Genomic DNA, 20,207 nt, shown 5'->3' with positions numbered 1-20,207 from the left:
TTGGGCAAATCAGATCGAGCTGTGTCCCCTTTGCATTCATTTCAGCAGCTCTGCTGGCCCTGCTCAGCCAATCTCAAGCTGAAGGATTACTCACAGTAGACATCCACGGTCCTGCTGATGTTTGTGCTGCCCAGTGCATTGGTGACCTCGCAGGAGATGGGCTCGAAGAAGAAGGTGTGATCTACGATAGTTTCGTAGAAGTCGCCAGAGGCTTCCTTTATAACCTGGCCCTTTTTTGCCCACCTGGTGAAGAAGAAAGCACATCGTCATGGTGCTGGTTTGTGTCACTTGCAATTTATGTGTGTGTGATGGCAGAGACTCACTCGCCTAGCACCCAGCTCATAGTGTTGGGGGAGCAGCACACCACAGGGTGGCTGACGATGCCATAGGGTAGCAGAAGACAATCCCCTTCAGGCTGCCCAGAGAAGCTGTGGTTGTCCCATCCCTGGAGGTGTTCAAGGCCAGGTTGGATGGGGCTTGGAGCAACTGGATCCAGTGAGAGGTGTCCCTGCCCATGGCAGCGGGGTTGGAATTAGATGATCTTTGGGATCCCTTCCAACTCAAACCACTCTATGATTCTACCGCAGGCTTGGGAGAGGAGACATCAAAGTGCTGTGTATGGATATCCCTACTAAAAACTTGCCAAAATAAACCAAAATTGCTATTTCCCTGTGAGTCTGGTTCTCTTCATTTCTTAGGGCTTGGGTGGAACACCTCAGTGAGGGGTAGGATGGGACCTGGAGAGTCTCCACTGATGTGGAACCACAGATCCAGGACACAGCAGTCCCTTGCCAACCAACACTACTGGTCCTTCCACATCAAAACCACCAGAAACCTTTTCAGCTTCCCCCACTTTCGCCGTTTTCTTCTTATTTTTTCCCCATCAAAGCGAACTTCATCCCTTTAAGGCAGCTGAAATAACATTACCCTGAAAAGCCAAGCTGGCATTTGCAACACTGCAACTTGCAAATTGTCTTGGAGAACAAGCTGTCAACTCAGCACTTGAATTAAGCTGCTGTTTGCCAAACAATGAGCAAATGTGACCTAATGGGGCACCATCTGGCAACCTGCCACTCTGGAAAGGGTGGGAAAGACAGGAGATGCTGTCAAGCATGTGAAACTCCAGCTGCTCTTTGGGGGAATGGAAAGAAAGCACAGGCAGCCGCCTGGGGAGAAAAAAAGAATCATCTTTCCCAAACAACCCCTGTTGGCTTGCGGTTGCCCTCCTCTGGTTGTGCTGGGTGGGTTGGGATGTTAGGGCTGGGGAGAGATGAAGGCATTGGGAGCTGGACTTGGCCATCAGGCGCTGCAGGGACGAGCCATGGATGCTGCTTTGCACACAGGGTTGGTGGGGAGGTTTTGGGGAAGCTGTTCCCTTCAAAGTGAACTGCATCTGCTCTGCTCATGGTCCTCCCATGAATCTCCTACCTTTACTGTTCTCTGCGACTCCCCTCTGTTCATTCCCACCGCTCTGCTCTGGGGCTGTGCATGGTTCCCCTTGCTTTAACACAAGACTCGCATTGCCCCGTGGACAACCAATGGCAACCAGGACACCTACTCACTCATACGGTCAAGGTGGCGCCCATGTAGGCACCCATCACGCCTACCAAGGTAGGCACAGATGGCTTCCCCTCCGTGGGGCTGGAATGAAGAGAAATGCCAGTTGGCAACATGCTGGAAAACGCTCTGACAGTGCTGCTAGAGCAAATTCCCCCGGCGCCCGCTAACGTGAACCTAATTGAATCAGGACAGCTGACCTGCAAGGCTTCACCTACCATCTGATGACACCAGCGTTTTGAAAGAGATGTATTAGTGGTACAGATGTGAGCTGATTTGTATGCACTTATCTGCTCTCTCATTTCATTTATCTTTGCACCTCTAACAGATGCTGACTGGCCACTTCAGCTTCCCTACCCTCCCTTCCTCTCTGGACTCTCCTTTCAATAATTAATCAGGAGATGCCGTTTTTATTTCTAGGGCTGCACTGTGTGTGTTAATGAGGGAGGCTCATTAAAAGAAAAAAACCAGCAAAACCAACGCTTCCATGTGCTGCTCCAAAGGTCTCAATAGTCAGTGATGCTTTGGGGATGCCTTTCTCCTCCCAGAGAGAACTGCAACCCAAGCCAAGAGGCTTGTGAGAGATCAGCCAGCCAAGCTGATCTCAGCATCACAGTGATGAGATCCACCTTATCATAGAATGGTCTGGTTTGGAAGGGATCTCAAAGCCCATCCAGTTCCAACCCCTGTCGTGGTCAGGGACACCTCCCACTGGATCAGGGGCTCCAAGCCCCATCCAACCTGGCCTTGAACCCTCCAGGGATGGGGCAGCCACCCCTGCTCTGGGAAACCTGGGCCAGGGCCTCCCCACTCTCATCGTGAAGAATTTCTTTCTAATGTCTGATCTAAATCTTCCCCCTTCCAATTTAGAGTTGTTCCCCCTCATCCTATCACTCTAGGCCCTTGTAAAAAGCCCCTCCCTAGCTTTCCTGGAGCCCCATTGTGGTCTAAGTTCTCCCCAGAGCCTTCTCTTCTCCAGGCTGAACAACCCCAACTCCCTCAGCCTGTCCTCATAGCGGAGGGGCTCCAGCCCTTGGATCCTCCTTGAGGCCTTCTCTGGACCTGTTCCAACATTTCCATCCCCTTCTTATGTTGGGGATTCTAGAACTGGACACAGGAGCGCAGGTGGGGTCTAATATAGAGGTCTCCTTTCCATTCTGTCTCCCCACTGCAGGAACAATGCTGCCCATCTCAAAGAGCAGCTACAGCAGCAGCTTGTCCCTTGGGGATGCTCCCGGGCACTGGTAGAAGAGAGCTGGGAGGATCTGCAGGGCCCTGATATCTCATCCCCGAAGCTTTGCACAAGTTGAGGAGCAGAGGCAGGACATGCCCTCATTTACTCCAGTTTGGTTGGCTAGTCAGAAAGCCACACCTCAGCGACACTTGATGAAAGAAAGCTAGTAAGAAGGAAGGTAGGATAGAGGACAGAAAAACTTCAGCTGGTGAACGTGGAAGCATCCTGTGCTTTTTGTCAGGAGTATTTCTGCTCCGTTAATCTCATTTCACAGCTTTGTTCTTACAGAGGCTCCCAACCACGAGCAGATTTCCAGCCTTTGAAGGGTCTTCTTCTGCTACGTGGGTGCTCAAGGGAGGCACCAAGTGAAACCATTTTCCATCAATGGGGTGGGGTGAGTGTGGCACCAAACCTGTGGGGGAATCCAGTGCTTCTCTTCTGTCTGGTTATTTCATGCACAGCCACCTTCCCTGCTCTGCAGAGGACATGAAGGAGGTTTCAAGATGTGGATAAAAGTGACTGATGAGTTTCCTGGGTCGTGTCAGGGAGGGCAGGGGTGGGCTGAGGGGGAATGGTTTTCAGCTGAAAGAGAGGAGATTGAGATGAGATCTTATGAAGAAATGTTCTCCTGTGAGGATGGGGAGGCCCTGGCCCAGGTTGCCCAGAGTAGTGGAGGCTGCCCCATCCCTGGAGGGGTTCAAGGCCAGGCTGGGTAGTGCTTGGAAGCACCCTGATCCAGTGGGAGGTGTTGGAAGGCTGGAAGTTTGGATCTGGATCTCTTCCAACCCAAACCATTCTGTGATTCTTTGTCCTCACAGCCTGCCTGCAGCTCCTCCTCCCAGCAGAGACATGGAGGGCACTGGGGCTTGGAAACCAGATGAAGAAGTGGCTGGAGGTGGGTTTGAGCTGTGTGGACTTCAGGTGACATCCTCCTGGACATTGAAAAAGAAAGTAAAACTGAGGGCAAGGTTTCCAAGAGTTTGTTGACATTGCAATGGCTTGGAAAAACACCAATAGCCATGGCTTTATGTATTTGTTCAAAACTCAATTTCCCAAGCGCGATGTGTCACAAACAGCAATTTTTCGTGCTTCAGCAGAGATCAAGATTCTTACTCCAGTTTTTGCAGGCTTAACACTGCTAAATCAATGTGGCTGAACAAGCAGTATGGATCTTTCATAATGTCAAATCAGTTTTTAATAACGACAACTGATCACTCTCTTGTAAAGCTTCCCGGGATATGCTCGTGGACAGCCAGAAGACAAGGTGCTCATGTTTTTAACAAGCCCACAACATGTCTTACTCATCTATTACTTATAATTATTAATAAACAGAATCTGAATCAAACAGCCAAGAAGATGCAGAGGACGCTTTGCTAGCCCCATCCACCACCTCCACTGCTTCAGCTCTTCATGATTCCTTCCTATCTTCTCACCAGCCTCATTACATCGAGCCTGGCTTCCAGCCAGAGTTCCTCATCCTACCATCCTTGAGAGCAGGGGCTTCATTCATTTATATCGTTACCTTGAAGGTATTTATAGATTGCAAACGTGTTGCCTAGGGTATTTTCCAGACTATATAAATTTACCTCCTTTAGTTTCTCCTCGTATGACTTAGCTACTAATTCTCCTGTCATTTTTTTTTGCTGCTGGTTTTCTTCCTAAGCCGAACCATTTTGCAGGGGCTGTAAGGACAGCTCTGTGCAAGGGGGGCACAGAGTCACTGTGACCTGCCGTGCTGAGGCAGTCCCAGGACGGGGGGAGAGGGTCTGCCCTTGGGGATCCTGCCCACAGGACCTCTTCCCATTATTTTCTTGGGCTTGATATGTTGATGTGGCAGAGGGAACACCATGGGACCTTTCATAGAATCACAGAATGATTTGGGTTGGAAGGGACCTCAAAGCCCATCCACTCCCACCCCTGCCATGGGCAGGGACACCTCCCACGGGATCAGGGGCTCCAAGCTCCATCCAACCTGGCCTTGGACACCTCCAGGGATGGGGCAGCCACCACTGCTCTGGGCAACCTGGACCTCCCCGCACTCCTGCTGGATGGTGTCTCCTCTCTTGTCACAGCATGTCAGCCGGCTCAGGTAGCTGAGCTGAGAAAATAGCTTGTGACTCCTATGTAAATGATGGGTGGTTGCTCTTGTCCTTGGTCCCTTTTCCCAGCCTTCCTACACTTCTCAGGTGGTCCCCATGGGGTGACAGCAGCAGCAACACTGTGAGATGTCTTCACTGCCTGCTCTCCACCACCCACAGGCAACTTTTGAGGACCTAACTCTAAATTCACCACTTCTCCCCATTATCCCATGTCATATGGCCAACACCACCCTATCATCCTGTCTGCCACTATCCCTCATCCCCTTGGGCTTTACACATTCACTCATCTTCCGTTCTCTTCTCCAAGCACCCTCTCAGCCTGTTTCCCTGCTTGGTTCTTTCCAGGGGGCTCAGTTTCACTTTGTTATTTCCTTCCCTGTATTTCTAACCTGCATTTGTTTTTCTCTGGCCTCACAACAGGGAGCATCCAGTGCCTCCCAGTTCAGCATCTCCTGGAAATTAAATCAGCCTTGGTGATAGAGGAAAACAAATTTAACCAGGAAAAAACATATTTCGATCCACTCTTCCAAGGGATTATAGTAGACAGCTATGAAAAAACAGTGATTAAAGAATAAAACCCCCAGAAGTGCACTGGGTCCTTTCAACACTTAAAGATCAGAGGGAGGGGGGACTTTTCTAAGGAGACATTCTCTGGGGAAATAGTATTTTTCTGACTGCATCGATCGCTTCCAAACTAGGAACGCCTGCAAGAAAATAAGAAAGGACAGTTTGGGATGTGTTAGCGTTCAAGCACTGCCGTGGCTGTGTTTCGGTTTTCAAACATCAGTGTTTCTGCAGTGACCTTCTCTGGGCTCCAAAGGAAACCTGCCGAAACCAGGATGCCTACAGGAGAGCTGAGGAGGGGCTTTTGATCAGGGAGTGCAGGAACAGGAATGAGGGGGACCGGTTTTCAGCAAAGAGAGGAGATTGAGATGAGATCTTAGGAAGAAATGTTTTGCTCTGAGGGTGGGGAGGCCCTGGCACAGGCTGCCCAGAGCTGGGGTGGCTGCCCCATCCCTGGAGAGGTTCAAGGCCAGGCTGGATGGGGCTCGGAGCCCCTGATCCAGTGGGAGGTGTCCCTGCCCATGGCAGGGTTTGGATCCAGATGGGCTTTGAGGTCCCTTCCAACCCAAGCCATTCCATGATTCCATGAAGCATCTGTGCATCCTTCCAGGGTCTCAGTGGAATATGCTCAGCCAGGTCTCCTTCTGCACAGGGGACTTTTACCTAGAAACTCCACCACTTATCCCCAGAGACTGCATTTCTGGATGGGCTCCAGGCTCATGGAGCCCATGAAGACCTAACTGTGTTCATAACAAGAGCATGACATGCCCTATACAGCATTGTACATAGAGGAGCACCACAAGCAAGCCCAAGCTCTCCTTAACAAATAATTTCCTCTGTCTGCAGTACAAGGACTTGTAAATCTTAAACAAACAGCGTGTGTGAGGAAGCTTTTTACTTTACAACCCTGGGAAGGCTGTAGCACTTGTAAATATCCTTCTTCATAAAGCTCCTCATCAGGCCACAACTATCTCCAGCATCTCCTGGCAGCGCAGGATTAACTGGAGAGCATCACCGGCACCCACCCCGCAGCACAGGGATGCTGGGGCTCTCTGAACTGTAGGATGCCCCATCAAGCACTACTTAAATCCACACTGTAGGCTCTTAGGGAGAGTTTTTTTTGCAGCTGCCAGCAGCACACGTGCTTCTTGAACAAGATCTGCTGGCAGCTCTGTTGCTCTGATGGCGAATAACCCGGGGAAGTGGAGTGTATCGTAATTTTTAATTAACAATGCAAAATAAAGCAGTTGCTTGCCATATAAATTGTGTTTACTAAGAATGACTTAAAATAGATAAATATTTTCTTGGACGCATTTTAATTGCTTAATAAAAGTACCAAGAACACCCACAAATACCTTAAATAAATGCATGGCTCAAGGAGTGAATTAATTAACATTTCATTCCTGGGAAGGGCTATTAATTGCTACAAATTGCTGGGAGAATGGGTTTTGTTGCTTTATTGCCAGCAGTACCTTCAATTCCTAGTGCTGTAATGTGGCTGTCCCCAATCATCCTCAGACCAGAGCTGACCCACGCGAAGGCTGACAGTGGGATGCTGTGAGCACCACCCTACATCACTCTCAGCGCCACCCCACATCCTTCTGAGCACCACCCTACAACCCTCGGAGCACCACCTCGCATCCCTTCGCTGCCCCCGTAACCCTGGCATCCTCCGTGGGAAGGAGCTGATGGAGAAGGAAGGTGTTTCACGGATGGTGGAGGTCCGTGCTGGGCAAAGACTTGTCTTTTCAGAGCATCTCCCGTGAGTGACAGCCTTGTGAACAATGACTGAACAAGTAACACGGCCCAAGCAGTGTCACACTACCCCCCTGCACGGCTCCGGCATGATGCATCGCACAAATTATTTCTTTATTAACAGTAAATTTCCATAATGGTGACCGATGGGGTTATTCTTCTTCTCCTGCCTGCTCCCTCCCTAATGAAGACGTGTGGGCCCTGTGTGGTCGCCCAACCACACATCTGCTGTCCTCCCTTGGTACCGAAGCAGCCGGTTCATTTATCAGCCAGCGCAGGCGATAAGGTAATCTCTCTGCCATCTAAATTACAAAGCTGCAACTTCCAGCTTGGGGTTTCAGTAAGTTCAGGAGGGCAGAGGCCTGAGAAAAGCACTGAGCATCCTTGCTGCTGTCTGGCTGGTCCTCAAGCACGTGGGCTGTACCCACGCTGCTAGGAGAGGTCACCAGTGGTTACCCACCACCTAGGAGATGGGATGCTCCAGAAAAGACTTCCAAGGCTCCATCCTGACAAACCTCCATCACCAGCCTCTTCGCAAACCTCTCCATCCCCAACACTTGACATGGGCATCTCGGCTCTGCTGTGAAGGGAAAGGTGATGTCAGAGATGCTCCACCTTGGAGCAGCTTGGAGCAGAGATGCCAACTTTGCTGATGTCCCCCTGTTGCATTTCTTCAGAAACAATTAAACAGCCAGGAAGATCGCAACCTTTTCCCACATTTCAAGGGTTCAGGCTTGAATCCCAGACAAGGACATATTTGGAGTCTGATTGCGCTTGCTGTGATGTACCAGTTGCCGCTACTGGAGTTTGATTGTTTATAAACACTCTAGGGTTTTGATGATAATAATAACACCTTGCTGCACTGAACAAACTTCTGGATTGATTTCCTACCTAATCTCAGCTTCGTCATTCCCCTTTCTGCCAAGCTGGGAGGTCGGCAATGAGCCTGATTGCTCATCAGATTGTAGTCTTTAAAGGAGGTGCCTGTCTTCCATGCATGGGGTTTGCAACTCCTCCTCACTGCCTGCACGTCCCGAGGGTGGGAAAAATCAGTGAGGGGTTACTTTCAGCTCCTCAAAACATGCCTAAATATGTCCATCTGGAGTTCAGCTCTCTGGAGCACGTCAGAGTATTGGAGCAGAGACAGGCAGGGACATCCCAGGGCCAGGTCTGTTCTGCCCATGGCGCAGGAGCCTGGAGCAATCATCGAGTCATGGAATGGTTTGGGTTGGAAGGGACATCAAAGCCCATCCAGTTTGAACGCCCTACCATGGGCAGGGACACCTCCCACTGGATCAGGGGCTCCAAGCCCCATTCAACCTGGTCTTGAACCCCTCCAGGGATGGGGCAGCCACCACTGCTCTGGGCAGCCTGGGCCAGGGCCTCCCCACCCTCACAGCAAAACATTTCTTCCTAAGATCTCATCTCTATCTCCCCTCTTTTAGCTCAAAACTGTTCCTCCTCGTCCTATCCCTGCACTCCATGATCCAGAGCCGCTCCCCAGCATTCCTGGAGCCCCTTTCAGGACTGGAAGCTGCTCTAAGGTCTCCCTGGTGTCTTCTCTTCTCCAGGCTGAACAACCCCAACTCTCCCAGCCTGTCCTCGGATGGGAGGTGCTCCAGCCCTTGCATCATCTCCATGGTCTCCTCTGGACTCATTCCAACAGATCCATGTCTTGTCTCAAAACCAAGGTGAGAATGTTTCTCCCAGACGGCAAAATTAAAGCCGTGTCACCAGCACAGCCTGTACAAGCTGTAGCTTATTCTGGTGAGAAAATAATCAAAATAGCCTTTTGCTTAGCACAGTGCTCAGAACAAATTTGCCACAGAAACAGAGAGGAAGAAGTAAACAAAGCTGTTAACTTGTCAATGACTTGACTGATCAACCGTTGTAAATAGTTAAAGCTGGCTGATGAGCCGTGCAGACAATCAATGGCGTAATGCTATGCACCACAGCCCGGGGACCAAGCACGACCGGGATTTGCAGCTGGAGCTGCAGAAGATCCAGCGGGGAGCGCACTGTGTGGACCTCTGTGCACACCAGAGATGCAGAACTGGCCTTGGACCCTCTGGGTGGCTTGGCAAGGGAATGGTGAGATATAATCATAAAATCACAGAATGGTTTGGGTTGGAAGGGATCTCAAGGCTCATCCAGTCCCACCCCTGCCATGGGCAGGACTGGATCAGGGGCTCCAAGCCCCATCCAACCTGGCCTTGAACCCCTCCAGGGATGGGGCAGCCACCACTGCTCTGGGCAGCCTGGGCCAGGGCCTCCCCACCCTCACAGGAGAACATTTCTTCCTAAGATCTCACATCTATCTCCCCTCTTTCAGCTGAAAACTGTTCCCCCTCATCTTATCCCTGCGCTCCCTGATCCAAAGCTCCTCCCCAGCGTTCCTGGAGCCCCTTTCAGTACTGGAAGCTGCTCTAAGGCCTCCTCACAGTCTTTTCTTCAGGCTAAACAACCCCACCCTGTCCTTGTATGGGAGGTGCTCCAGTCCTTGGGCCATCTCTGTGGCCTCCTCTGGATTTGCTCCAACAGCTCCATGTCCTTCCTGTGCTGAGGACTCCAGAACTGGACACAGGGCTCCAGGTTGGGACTCACCAGAGAACAGCAGAGGGGCAGAATCCCCTCCCTGGCCCTGCTGGTCCCAGGGCTCTGGATGCAGCCCAGGACATGGTTGGTTTCTGGGTTGCAAGTACACACTGCTGGCTCATGCTGAGCTTCTCCTCCCCCAGCACCCCAAGTCCTTCTCAGGGCTGCTCCCAATCCATTCTCCACCCAGCCTATGCTTGTGCTTGGGGCTGCCCTGACCCAGGTGCAGGACCTTTCACTTGACCTTGCTGAACTTCATGATGTTCACATAACACCTGCCTGCAGCACGTGCATCCCATGCTGGACCATGTGTGGTGGTCACTGAAATTCACAGTGCTGTGGGGCAGAGTCCACAGGGTTATGCACCCTGGCTTTTGCAGGAGGAAGGTGTTGGCTGAAGCAAACCCCTCCGTGCACCGTGGCCCCAGCTCCTTCCCCAGCACAAGGGGCTGGTAGGGATGCTCATCCCCTGTGGAAGGAAATTGCCTTGATTGAAAAGCTATTTCTATTTCAAAAGGAAAGCACAGAACTTCATGGGCGGGGTGATTCCTTCTGCAAATCAACCTGTTTTCTTGACGGATCTGAACAAAATACAAATGCTTATGTCTTTTAATCTCTGTTGTTTAAAATCCCCCTCCTTCACCTCCTCCCCTGAGTGGGCTGTGCACCAATCCTGTCCCCATTAATCCCGCTTTCACTACTTCTCTTGTTATGATGGATGCTTTTCCTTCCCTCCCCTTTCAAAATCCACCCTCTTTTGCAATAACTCCTCATCCCTCTTTAAATCATAGAATCATGGAATGGTATGGGTTGGAAAGGACCTTAAAAATCCAGTTTCAACTCCTCTGCCATGGGCAGGGACACCTCCCACTGGATCAGGGGCTCCAAGCCCCATCCAACCTGGCCTTGAACCCCTCCAGGGATGGGGCAGCCACCCCTGCTCTGGGCAACCTGGGCCAGGACCTCCCCACCCTCAGCATGAAGAATTTCTTTCTAATGTCTGATCTAAACCTTCCCCCTTCAAATTTAAAGCCATTCCCCTCATCGTATCACTCCAGGCCCCTGTACAGCTTTCCTGGAGCCCCTTTCAGGACTGAAGGCTGCTCTGACCCCAACTCCCTCAGCCTGTCCTCATAGCAGAGATGCTCCAGCCCTCAGATGATCTCCATGGCCTCCTCTGGACCTGTTCCAACAGATCCATCTCCTTCTTACATTTGGGATTCCAGAACTGGATGCAGGGCTCCGGGTGGGGTCTTAAAAGAGTGGAGCAGAGGGGTAGAATCCCCTCCCTCGCCCTGCTGGTCATGCTTCTTTTGATGCAGCCCAGATCCTTGGCCTCAGAGCCATGGGATCATATGAAAATCATATCCCCCCCCCTCCTCCCAGTCCCTTACTAACGTTAATTTCCTGATTATTTAGGCACAGAAAAAGTTTAAACCCATTCAGATGGGTCTGAAGAAGCAGGCTGTGACAGCCAGCTGCCAAACCTGCTTATCCTGGGGAAAGACTGGGCGTGTGAGTCACCCTTTAGTCCTGGATGAGCTTGGAGGTGTCAACTCTCCCGAGGGAATTTTACCCCTTCAGCAATGATGCTGCATTTCATTCCTTCTGCCTCCATCATCTTGACTTATCCCACCACACAATAGACATGACTAATAGCTTAACTATTATTTCTTGTGCGGATCGGGTAATCCAATTTCATCACGTGGTTTGTTTCTCCTCAAGTCGTTTAACGGGATTAGTCCTTCCTGGGGTCTTCCTACCCTGCTCCACCCCCGTAGCAGAATTCCTTTAGCCAGATTTATGGATGTTGGCATGTCGAAGCGCTAATGCGCCGTGTTTATCCTCCTGCTTAGTGCAAAGTGAATCTGTGCCGCGAAGCTGCTCAAACTTGCCTTTCCCTCTACTCCAGCTCTTATTTTTCACCTCAAAATCACCACCAGAGCTTGCAGCCTTTGCAACTTTACACTTTGGGATTTGCAGGGAAAAACATAGTGGTAAATGGAGACAGAAAACCCCAGCCCTTATCAGTGTTAAGGAATCTGCTGCTAGGGGCATCTCGGGTCAGCACTGGGATGGGACCGTGTGTTTTGGATCACTGGAGCTAATCTACATGCTTCAGGGCAGAAATGATGGGCATGCAGGCAGGAACGGCTCCCACCCTCCTGCACACAGGATTCATGCATGGCCAGAGAGCTGTCGGGTGGCTGAGGCTTTTCAAGGGCTTTCTCTTTCTTGGCAGACTCCTAAAGCTCCTCTGAGGTTGATTTTTGGATGTTTTCAAGGGCTTTGTAGTTTGATCTCTGTCGTGCGAGAAGGCTTCAGCATACATCAGGCTGACCTCTCACTGGCATGGAGAGAGGAGACAGACCTTGGGACAGGTTTATATTAACTCTTCAAAGAGGGTGACCAGCTCTGGATGTGCCAAACGCCCAAGCAACGTTCCTTGCTTTGGACACGGAGCCCACCAGCCTGAGCCAGCTCCCTCTGATGTTCCAGCCCCAGCTCTGAGCAAACTCCCCAAGTCCTCCTAAAGCCCTTCCTTCCCCATGGCACCTGCTGGTGCCATCACTCTCTCCAGGCTTGCTTCTTAAGCTCTATCTGTCTGAATATTGGCACATCTTCAGGCTGGTGAGAAGCACAACTCCTCTGGCAAGTTCCTTGGCCAACCTTGCCAGAACAGTTAATTGTTCAGGGCTGAACTGTGTCGAGATCAAATGATCCAAGGTAGGATTATCAACAGATACAACGGTGCCTGGAGGTGAGCACCGCAGGTGGAGATGGGTTGAGCCTTAACTATATGGGAATCTTCTTGCAGAAGGTGCCAAGGGCAGCAGTCTCTGTGTAATCCAACATGGGCTCCCACTGGGTGAACTGCGAGGAACTTGGGGATCTGGCAGTTCACAAGAAGGAATAATAAATAAGAGATCAAGAAATTCATTCCCATTGAGCTGTTGCAAATATGTAGGCGATATATGGGTGGAGAACAAGAAGAAAGCTAAGATCTGCTTATCTTTCAATATGAAATTCATCCATTGATCCTTGGAGGAGTTCAAGGCCAGGTTGGATGGGGCTTGGTGTAACCTGATCCAGTGGGAGGTGTTGCTGCTCATGGCAGAGGATGGAACTGGATGGGTTTTAAGGTCCCTTCCAACCAAAACCATTCTATGCTTCTATCCATCCCCCCACCTCCAAACACATCCTTAAGTCACTATTCTTGGCCAAGTCTCCTGAACCCCCTTAGACCATCCTGGTAATAACACTGCTCTTCTCAACCATGTCAAGAGAAAATAATCAAGTGCGGTGGCAAACTGGTACAACAGACCGACCCATAAGAGCTTTGTGATTATCTATCGACTTCTGTACAAATCAGCAGTAAATAGCATTAAAAAAAATGAAGTTACCAAAAGTAAAAGCCATTAAGTCCTTAATTACACACTTTGATAGCAAAGCTGAGCAATAAGCATTGCTTGATGCTGTACAGACTACCGGCCTTCTATCAGAGTCAACAGCTTGCATTCTTCCTTTGCTTTAATATTTGCCAATTTTTTCCAGGGAGTTTGCAGAGGAGCAGGAACCCAGGGATAGCTTCAAGACCTGAAGTTAACAAGAGTTACTCCATGATCTGATGAGCTTAGAGCAGCTTCCAATACTGAAAGGGGCTCCAGCAAAGCTGGGGAGAGGCTCTGGATCACGGAGTGCAGGAAGAGGATGAGGGGGAACAGTTTTCAGTTGAAAGAGAAGAGATTGAGATGAGATCTTAGGAAGAAATGTTCTGCTGTGAGGGTGGGGAGGCCCTGGCGCAGGTTGCCCAGAGCAATGCTGGCTGCTGGAGGTGTTCAAGGCCAGGTTGGATGGGGCTTGGAGCAACTGGATCCCGTGGGAGGTGTCCCTGCCCATGGCAGGGGTGGAACTGGATGGGCTTTAAGGTTGCTTCCAACACAAACCATGCTATGACTCTATGATGCTGCATGAGACCAGAGTCCCTTTTGGGTCTTTCTGGGATGGATTTTGCAAGGTGAGGTGCTGTCTACACCAAACAACCATGCTGAGATAATTTCATGCCCGGTGGAGAGGACTCAGGATGCACAGCACGTTCTCACCACAGCTATGAAAGTCATCCAGGATTGCAGAGGAAAGGCTCTCCTGCCAGAAGCTACCCCAGCTTTGTGTGCGCCGTGCCAGCTTTTCCCCTTCTTTCTCCCAGAATTGCTGTTTCCAGTGAATCCAGCCTGATTTTCCAGCTGAGCAAACCTGTGCGACATTTTTCAAAGCTCAGCTGTGGATCCATAAGCCAACAGCCAACATATGGCTGGATGGCAGTGTCCAAACTGGAGAAATTACTGGGACACCTGTTCCTGGGGAGCAAGTGGCACCCAATGGGTTTATTTTGGAATGCCAGGATCCACTAGGTTTTCTCATACTCATGCCATGCATGTTGCCTACATTTTGTAGCCATCCCAACAGCTCTTTTAGAATCATAGAATCATGGAATAGTTTGGTGTGGAAAGGACCTCAAAGCCCATTCAGATCCACCCCTGCCATGGGCAGGGACACCTCCCACTGGATCAGGGACTTCAAGCCCCATCCAGCCTGGCCTTGAGCCCCTCCAGGGATGGGGCAGCCACCACTGCTCTGGGCAAACGGGGCCAGGGCCTCCCCATCCTCACAGGAAAATATTTCTTCCTAAGATCTCATCTCAATCTCCCATCTTTCAGCTCAAAATTGTTCCCCCTTGTCCTATCCCTGAACTCCCTGATAAAACGCTTCTCCCCAGCTTTCCTGTAGGCTCCTTTTAGGAACTGGAGCAGAGACAGCATGTCCAAGGATGCTGCTTGGGGAACTGGCCAAATGAATGACAACTGATGCCAACCGCGATCACCAAATCAGCACTGAGTTACCAGAGCAGAGACAGAGCAGTAGATGCTAACAACTTTGTCTCACATTTACAACCCCCTCCAGCCCCTGACAACTGCAATAAAGGAGCAAAGAGGGAATCAAGAAGTGAAATCCTTTAGCAAAGCACCTGCAGGGCTGAGGTGTGTGCACCCCATCCCCTTCGTGGGTCCTACTTGCACTCCCTGTCTCGTTGTTCACACCTTGCTTGTCCCCATCCCCGCTCCCCATGCTCTGGCATGAAAGCAGAAAAACCTCAAACAGAGATGAAGGCCTCTTAAATCAATGTCTTTCCCCACTCAGAAGCTGTAAGAGGATTCATTATTTATATTGCAGAAACAGAAAAGCTTAGCATATTTTAAGCTGTCTGAAATGACTTCAAGGCAACTCTTCCTCTCTCTTCTCTATTTTAAAAAAGCATATTGAATTGCCTCTGAGAAAGAAAAAACCCTGTGATCCAGCTTAGGATCACCAAGGAATGCCCATCAGGGGATGTTCCTTGTGAAGATGCTGGCATAACCCTTAAACTGACTATTTCTTGCCGTTGCACGGAGGTTATGGCAGCGGGAAAAACGAAGGAGACATCGCCACTACTTCACAAATGCAAGGGTACAAGTCCATGTCCTTCAGAGGCGGCAGGAGAGAAGGTGCTGAGTGCTGGGCATCTTTTTTTTTATTCTCTCCTTCTCCCCCTTTTTACATTTTCAATTTAGTCACAGCATCTCTAATTTCCTTAGATCTGAAGCCACCTCGTGAGACTGGAAGGGAACGATATAGAAGAAAGATGAGGGGGAAAAAAACGCCAGTAATCTTGTAAAAGTCAGTTTTGAAAAATCAATTTTCTTGTGTGACAAGATTTGCTTAAGGCTTTTCTTTCTGTGAAATCAGCCCATCATCCTGCGGGAACACATGAAGGAAGTGGCAAGTGTGGTTTGGAATAACTCAGATTAAAGACTGCTAAATTAGGCTTGAGAAGCTGCCACGTCTCCTTGCAAAGGGAGAGGAGATCTGGCTAGAGGAGCAAACGGTGCTCCCTTCAGTCACCTTCCCATTCTCCATCATCCTGTCTTGAACCATGGAATCATAGAACCATTTGGCTGGAAAAGACTTTTGACATCATTGAGTCCAACTGTACCTGTCCCCTACTGAACCAGCCCTGAGCACCTTATCTGCTCAGATTTTAAATCTGCCAGGGATGGTGACTCCACCACCTCCCTGGGCAGCCTCTGCCAAGGCCTGAATACACTTTTGGTGAAGAAATTTTTCCTGATGTCCAATCTAAACCTGCCCTGGTGCAACTTGGGGACATTTCCTCGTGTCTTGTTCCTTGTTACGTGGGAGAAGAGACCAGCACCCACCTATCTCCAACCTCCTTTCTGGGAGCTGCAGACAGTGATGAGGCTGAAGGAGAGGAAACCAGCACGTCTGGAGAAACACAACTCTCAGGTCTCACCAAACCCTACAGATGTTGAATAGAAGCATTAGCAACTATGCTTGGCAGCAAACCATAAGGTCTTTGCTAATACCCAGAGACCTGGGTGCTAAGTTTGCTGGAAATGAGATGCTTTAGAGATGGGTTCACTCCAACATCAGAAAACTGCAGTGCCGGCGATCAGAGCCTTGAAGACTGCTAATGCCTTGTGAGGATGCCAACTTCTGCTGGTGGCCCTGGTCCCACCTGGGATGGGGACAGCCACAACCACAGCGTGAACCGTGTTTCAGTGAGCCCTCCTGGAACTCCAGTAAAACCTCTCTGCCACCCTCTTTGTTGCAGAGGTTCCATCCAAACCAGCAGTCTGAGCTGGCTGCTTCAGCGCTCATTTCATCTGGTACCTTTAATCATTTCTACATCAGGGAGTGGCACTCAAGACTACAAAGCGCTTTCCTTCCCCTCCCTTTTCTTCCTTCCCTTTTCAGAAGGGTTCCTTCTCTCTTTTACCTCTCTGCCCTCCCACAATGAGTTCAAGCTGCCTCCAAACATCTCCCAGTCGCTTGTTCCCATTATCCTGACAAGCCAAACCTCCTCATCTTCCCACCTCCATGAGCGCAGAGAGGCTCTGCCAACCCCGGTCTCACCTGGATGCTCGCTGGAGTTCTCCAGCAGCCCAGCCTCACTTCCCAGCTGCAGGGATATTTCTACATTTTATTTTACTTTGGTTTCTTTCAAAGCCTTTCTGTTCCTCCCTACCTCCCGCCCAGCCACGCTCACTCCCTGTCAGAGGGAGCTGCCAGGTGGGGCTGATGCATCACCAGCAGATCTGAAGAATTCATTTCCCGTCATATTTTTTCCTTTCCCCAGCTTTCATTTTCACTTCAGAGCAAAGGTCCAGTTGTCTGGGAGGAAGTTAGAAAGACAAACCCGCGCAGGAAAACAGAGATAGTCAGGAAAAAATGTTACAGTGTCGATAACTTGAGACCTCTGTGTGCTTTGCATTCATTTCAACTCCCGCTTTGGCTGCATTTTGCTATGTCTATAAATTAGATTTATTCTGTTGCTGCTGTGAAACGCCTGCAGGCCCCTTCCCCGCTCCAGCTTCTTCTGCCTCCCTTGCTGAGTTTGGCTGCAGGAGGCAATGGGAGAGGTGACAGCCCTGCTGAGGGACAGCATATGGACCTGCAGTGTCCTGGCGCTGGGCAGATGGCAGCCTCGGCCAGCGAGGAGGAGGGAGCAGATGGGAGCATCGCTGCTCCATGGGCAGGTGGGCAGCAAAACCAGGGAGAGCTCGCACGCTAGTGTGAACGAGCAGCTTCCCCGCGTCGGATTGGAGGAGGAGAATGATTCAGTGGGGAGAATCATAGAATCACGGAAGGCTTTGGGTTGGAAAAGACCTTTACAGGTTATGCAGTCCAACCCCCCTGCAGGAGCAGGGACATCCTTAACCATTTCAGGTTGCTCAGAGCCCCATCCAGCCCAGCCTTGAACACCTCCAGGGATGGGGCCTCCACTGCTTCTGGGCTAGTGCCTAATCACCCTCATGGTAAAAAATTTCTCCCTTAGATCCAGTTTAAATCTTCCCTTCCTTAGTTTAAAACCATTAGTTATTGTCCTGTCACAACAGGTCAGTCCCCATCTTTCTTGTAGGGCCCCTTTAAGTACTGGAAGGATCCTAATTGTTCCAAGAAAGGGCTGCAAAATCAAAGTGACTGTTCCACCTGAAGATGCTGAGGTGCCTCCTGCCTGCACCAGACATCAGGTGAGCTGCTTCCCACGTGATATCCCTGCAGGCTCCTGGTCAGCAGGGCCCCCCGAGGCTCTGCAGGACTGTACGGGGCTGCCCTGTGTCCCCCTGCTGTCCCCAACTGAGATGTCCAGGTGTTTTTAACCTGTGAGTGTGACACTGAGCCTGATGGGTGTAGGGGAGTGAGCTGATGTACCCATGAGCTTCCACCTCATTTATGTTCCATGGCTGCTCTGTAGTGTGTTTTGAACCCACGACAGTCCCTTTGGAATACTAATGGAGATGTGATTGTCCTCAGCACAGGAAGGACATGGATCTGTTGGAGCAAGTCCAGAGGAGATGATGTGTGGGCTGGAGCACCTCTGCTATGAGGACAGGCTGGGAGAATTGGAGTTGCTCAGCCTGGAGAAGAGAAGGCTCTGGGGAGACTTTAGTGCAGCTTCCAGTCCTGAAAGGGGCTCCAGGAAGGCTTGGGAGGGGCTCTTGATCAGGGAGTGCAGGGACACGACAGGAGTGAATGGTTTTGAGCTGAAAGAGGGGAGATTGAGATGAGATCTTAGGGAAAAATGTTTTCCTGTGAGGGTGGGGAGTTCCTGGCCCAGGTTGCCCAGAGCTGGGGTGGCTGCCCCATCCCTGGAGGGGTTCAAGGCCAGGTTGGATGGGGCTTGGAGCCCCTGATCCAGTGGGAGGTGTCCGTGCTTGTCCCAGGGGGTGGGACTGGAATGGGCTTTGAAGTCCCTTCCAACCCAAGCCATTCCATGATTCTATGATTTAATAAGAGCTTAATACTGCAGATGGCCCTTCCTTGGCAAAGACTGCTGGGGGGACAAAATCTGCCAGTTAGGTGGTGGACACAGTGATCAGAAGCTCTGGGGAATGCAGGGTACAGGGGAGATGTTCACTTTTATTCTGGGCCTTTCATGAATGGGCAGAAATAATCAAGCAACACATCAAGCACACCGACTCCCAGGAGACGTTTTTCAAAGCCATCTGATTTTCATATTAAAATATATTCCAGTCTTGCGGTGCCAGAACTGGGAAAATGGCCACTGCTGTGGATTGGCCACGGGCAGCACCAGGCGTGCCGTTAGATGGATCATTTGCCACTTCTCCATCAAAAGTTGCCAATGAAATGCATCGCCCTGACGCAATAATCCCTTCTGGCCTTTACCGCCTACGGATCTGTGAACACATATTGCAGCAGCTACATGGAAGATGCAGGGACAACCTTGGTGCCATGGAAGAGCATTAAACTTCCAATATGCCTTCCCCTGGCCTATCACCTGGGAAAAGAGGTGTTGTGCATGTGCAGAAGCCCAGCTGAACAAGTGAAGGAGGTATGGAGAGCTAACTGCAAGAGAGAGATCTTCTTCCTGCACCTGGGGTGATTTCTTCTTCTGCTCAACAGTCCTGGTAGCAGGAAACAATTCCCAAGACTCTTCCTTCCCTAATACCTGAATTCCTCGGCTTTGCTGATGAATCACAGAATCATGGAATGGTGGTTTAGCAAGGGTTTTCTCTGAGAGGAGTGTCACCAAGTGTCACCCCGTCCTTAGGGACAAGGATGCCCGTGTAGCTTAAAAAAATCCCACAGTCCCCCATATGAGAGATTTTAAGGGAAATCATAGAATCATGGAATGGTTTGGGTTAGAAGGGATCTTAAGGCCATGAGAAGAGACACCTCCCACTGGATCAGGTTGCTCCAAGCCCCAACCTGTCCTCGAACACCTCCAGGGATGGAGCAGCCATGACTTCTCTGGTCAATGCTCAGATGAAACAGGGTGCATCTCAGCCCAGCTTTCCTCACTGCCTAGACACGGGGAATTAACTCCGTTCTCTTGAATCCTACTTTGGATGCATCCCTTGGGGCAGCCCTTTGGCTTGGGGGGAACCCATCCAAACAGGCCAGATCCCTGAGGAGTGAGTGTGAGGAACAAGGGATGGGAACCCGTAGGTACTGCACATGAATCAGTGACCTTCACTCTGAGCTTCCCCGCTCTGCTACAACCACAGAACCACAGCAAGGCCTGTCTCTTCTCTCTTCCCTTGGGGATTTGTTTTGGAGAAGTTGGGTCCCTATGTTGAGCCCACGACTGATGGTGGATGCACTTCTAGCAGTGACTTGGTCCTCCCAGCCACATTTACCGGAGTGAAGGTGCTACAATTCACCCAAGCCAAGCAAGGGCTGTCTGTCTGCTCATTCCCTCCTCCGTTCCCCATCTCTTTGATGAGGCTCTCTCAGCTTTGTACTGCTCCTGGCTTTGCTGTTCTTCCACCACATGTCATCCACCAGCACACTCTCTTATCAACTGGCTCTTTGCTGCATGG

General features: G+C 50.5%; 1 protein-coding gene across 3 annotated transcripts in view; it reads right to left on the bottom strand.

Moving 5' to 3' along the window:
• Positions 1–20,207, bottom strand: part of KIRREL3 (kirre like nephrin family adhesion molecule 3) — a 424,782-nt gene that overhangs the window by 29,353 nt on the left and 375,222 nt on the right. For all 3 annotated transcript variants that reach the window (XM_069876505.1, XM_069876503.1, XM_069876504.1), the window contains one exon: positions 95–243. In XM_069876505.1, the coding sequence (XP_069732606.1) occupies positions 95–243 (149 nt within the window). The remainder of the gene's footprint in view (positions 1–94; positions 244–20,207) is intronic.

The sequence above is a fragment of the Phaenicophaeus curvirostris genome, chromosome 25 (genome assembly GCF_032191515.1).
Source record: "Phaenicophaeus curvirostris isolate KB17595 chromosome 25, BPBGC_Pcur_1.0, whole genome shotgun sequence".
Lineage (NCBI taxonomy): Eukaryota > Metazoa > Chordata > Aves > Cuculiformes > Cuculidae > Phaenicophaeus > Phaenicophaeus curvirostris.
Note: the sequence above shows the minus strand (reverse complement) of the source record. Positions and strands in the feature narration are given on the sequence as shown.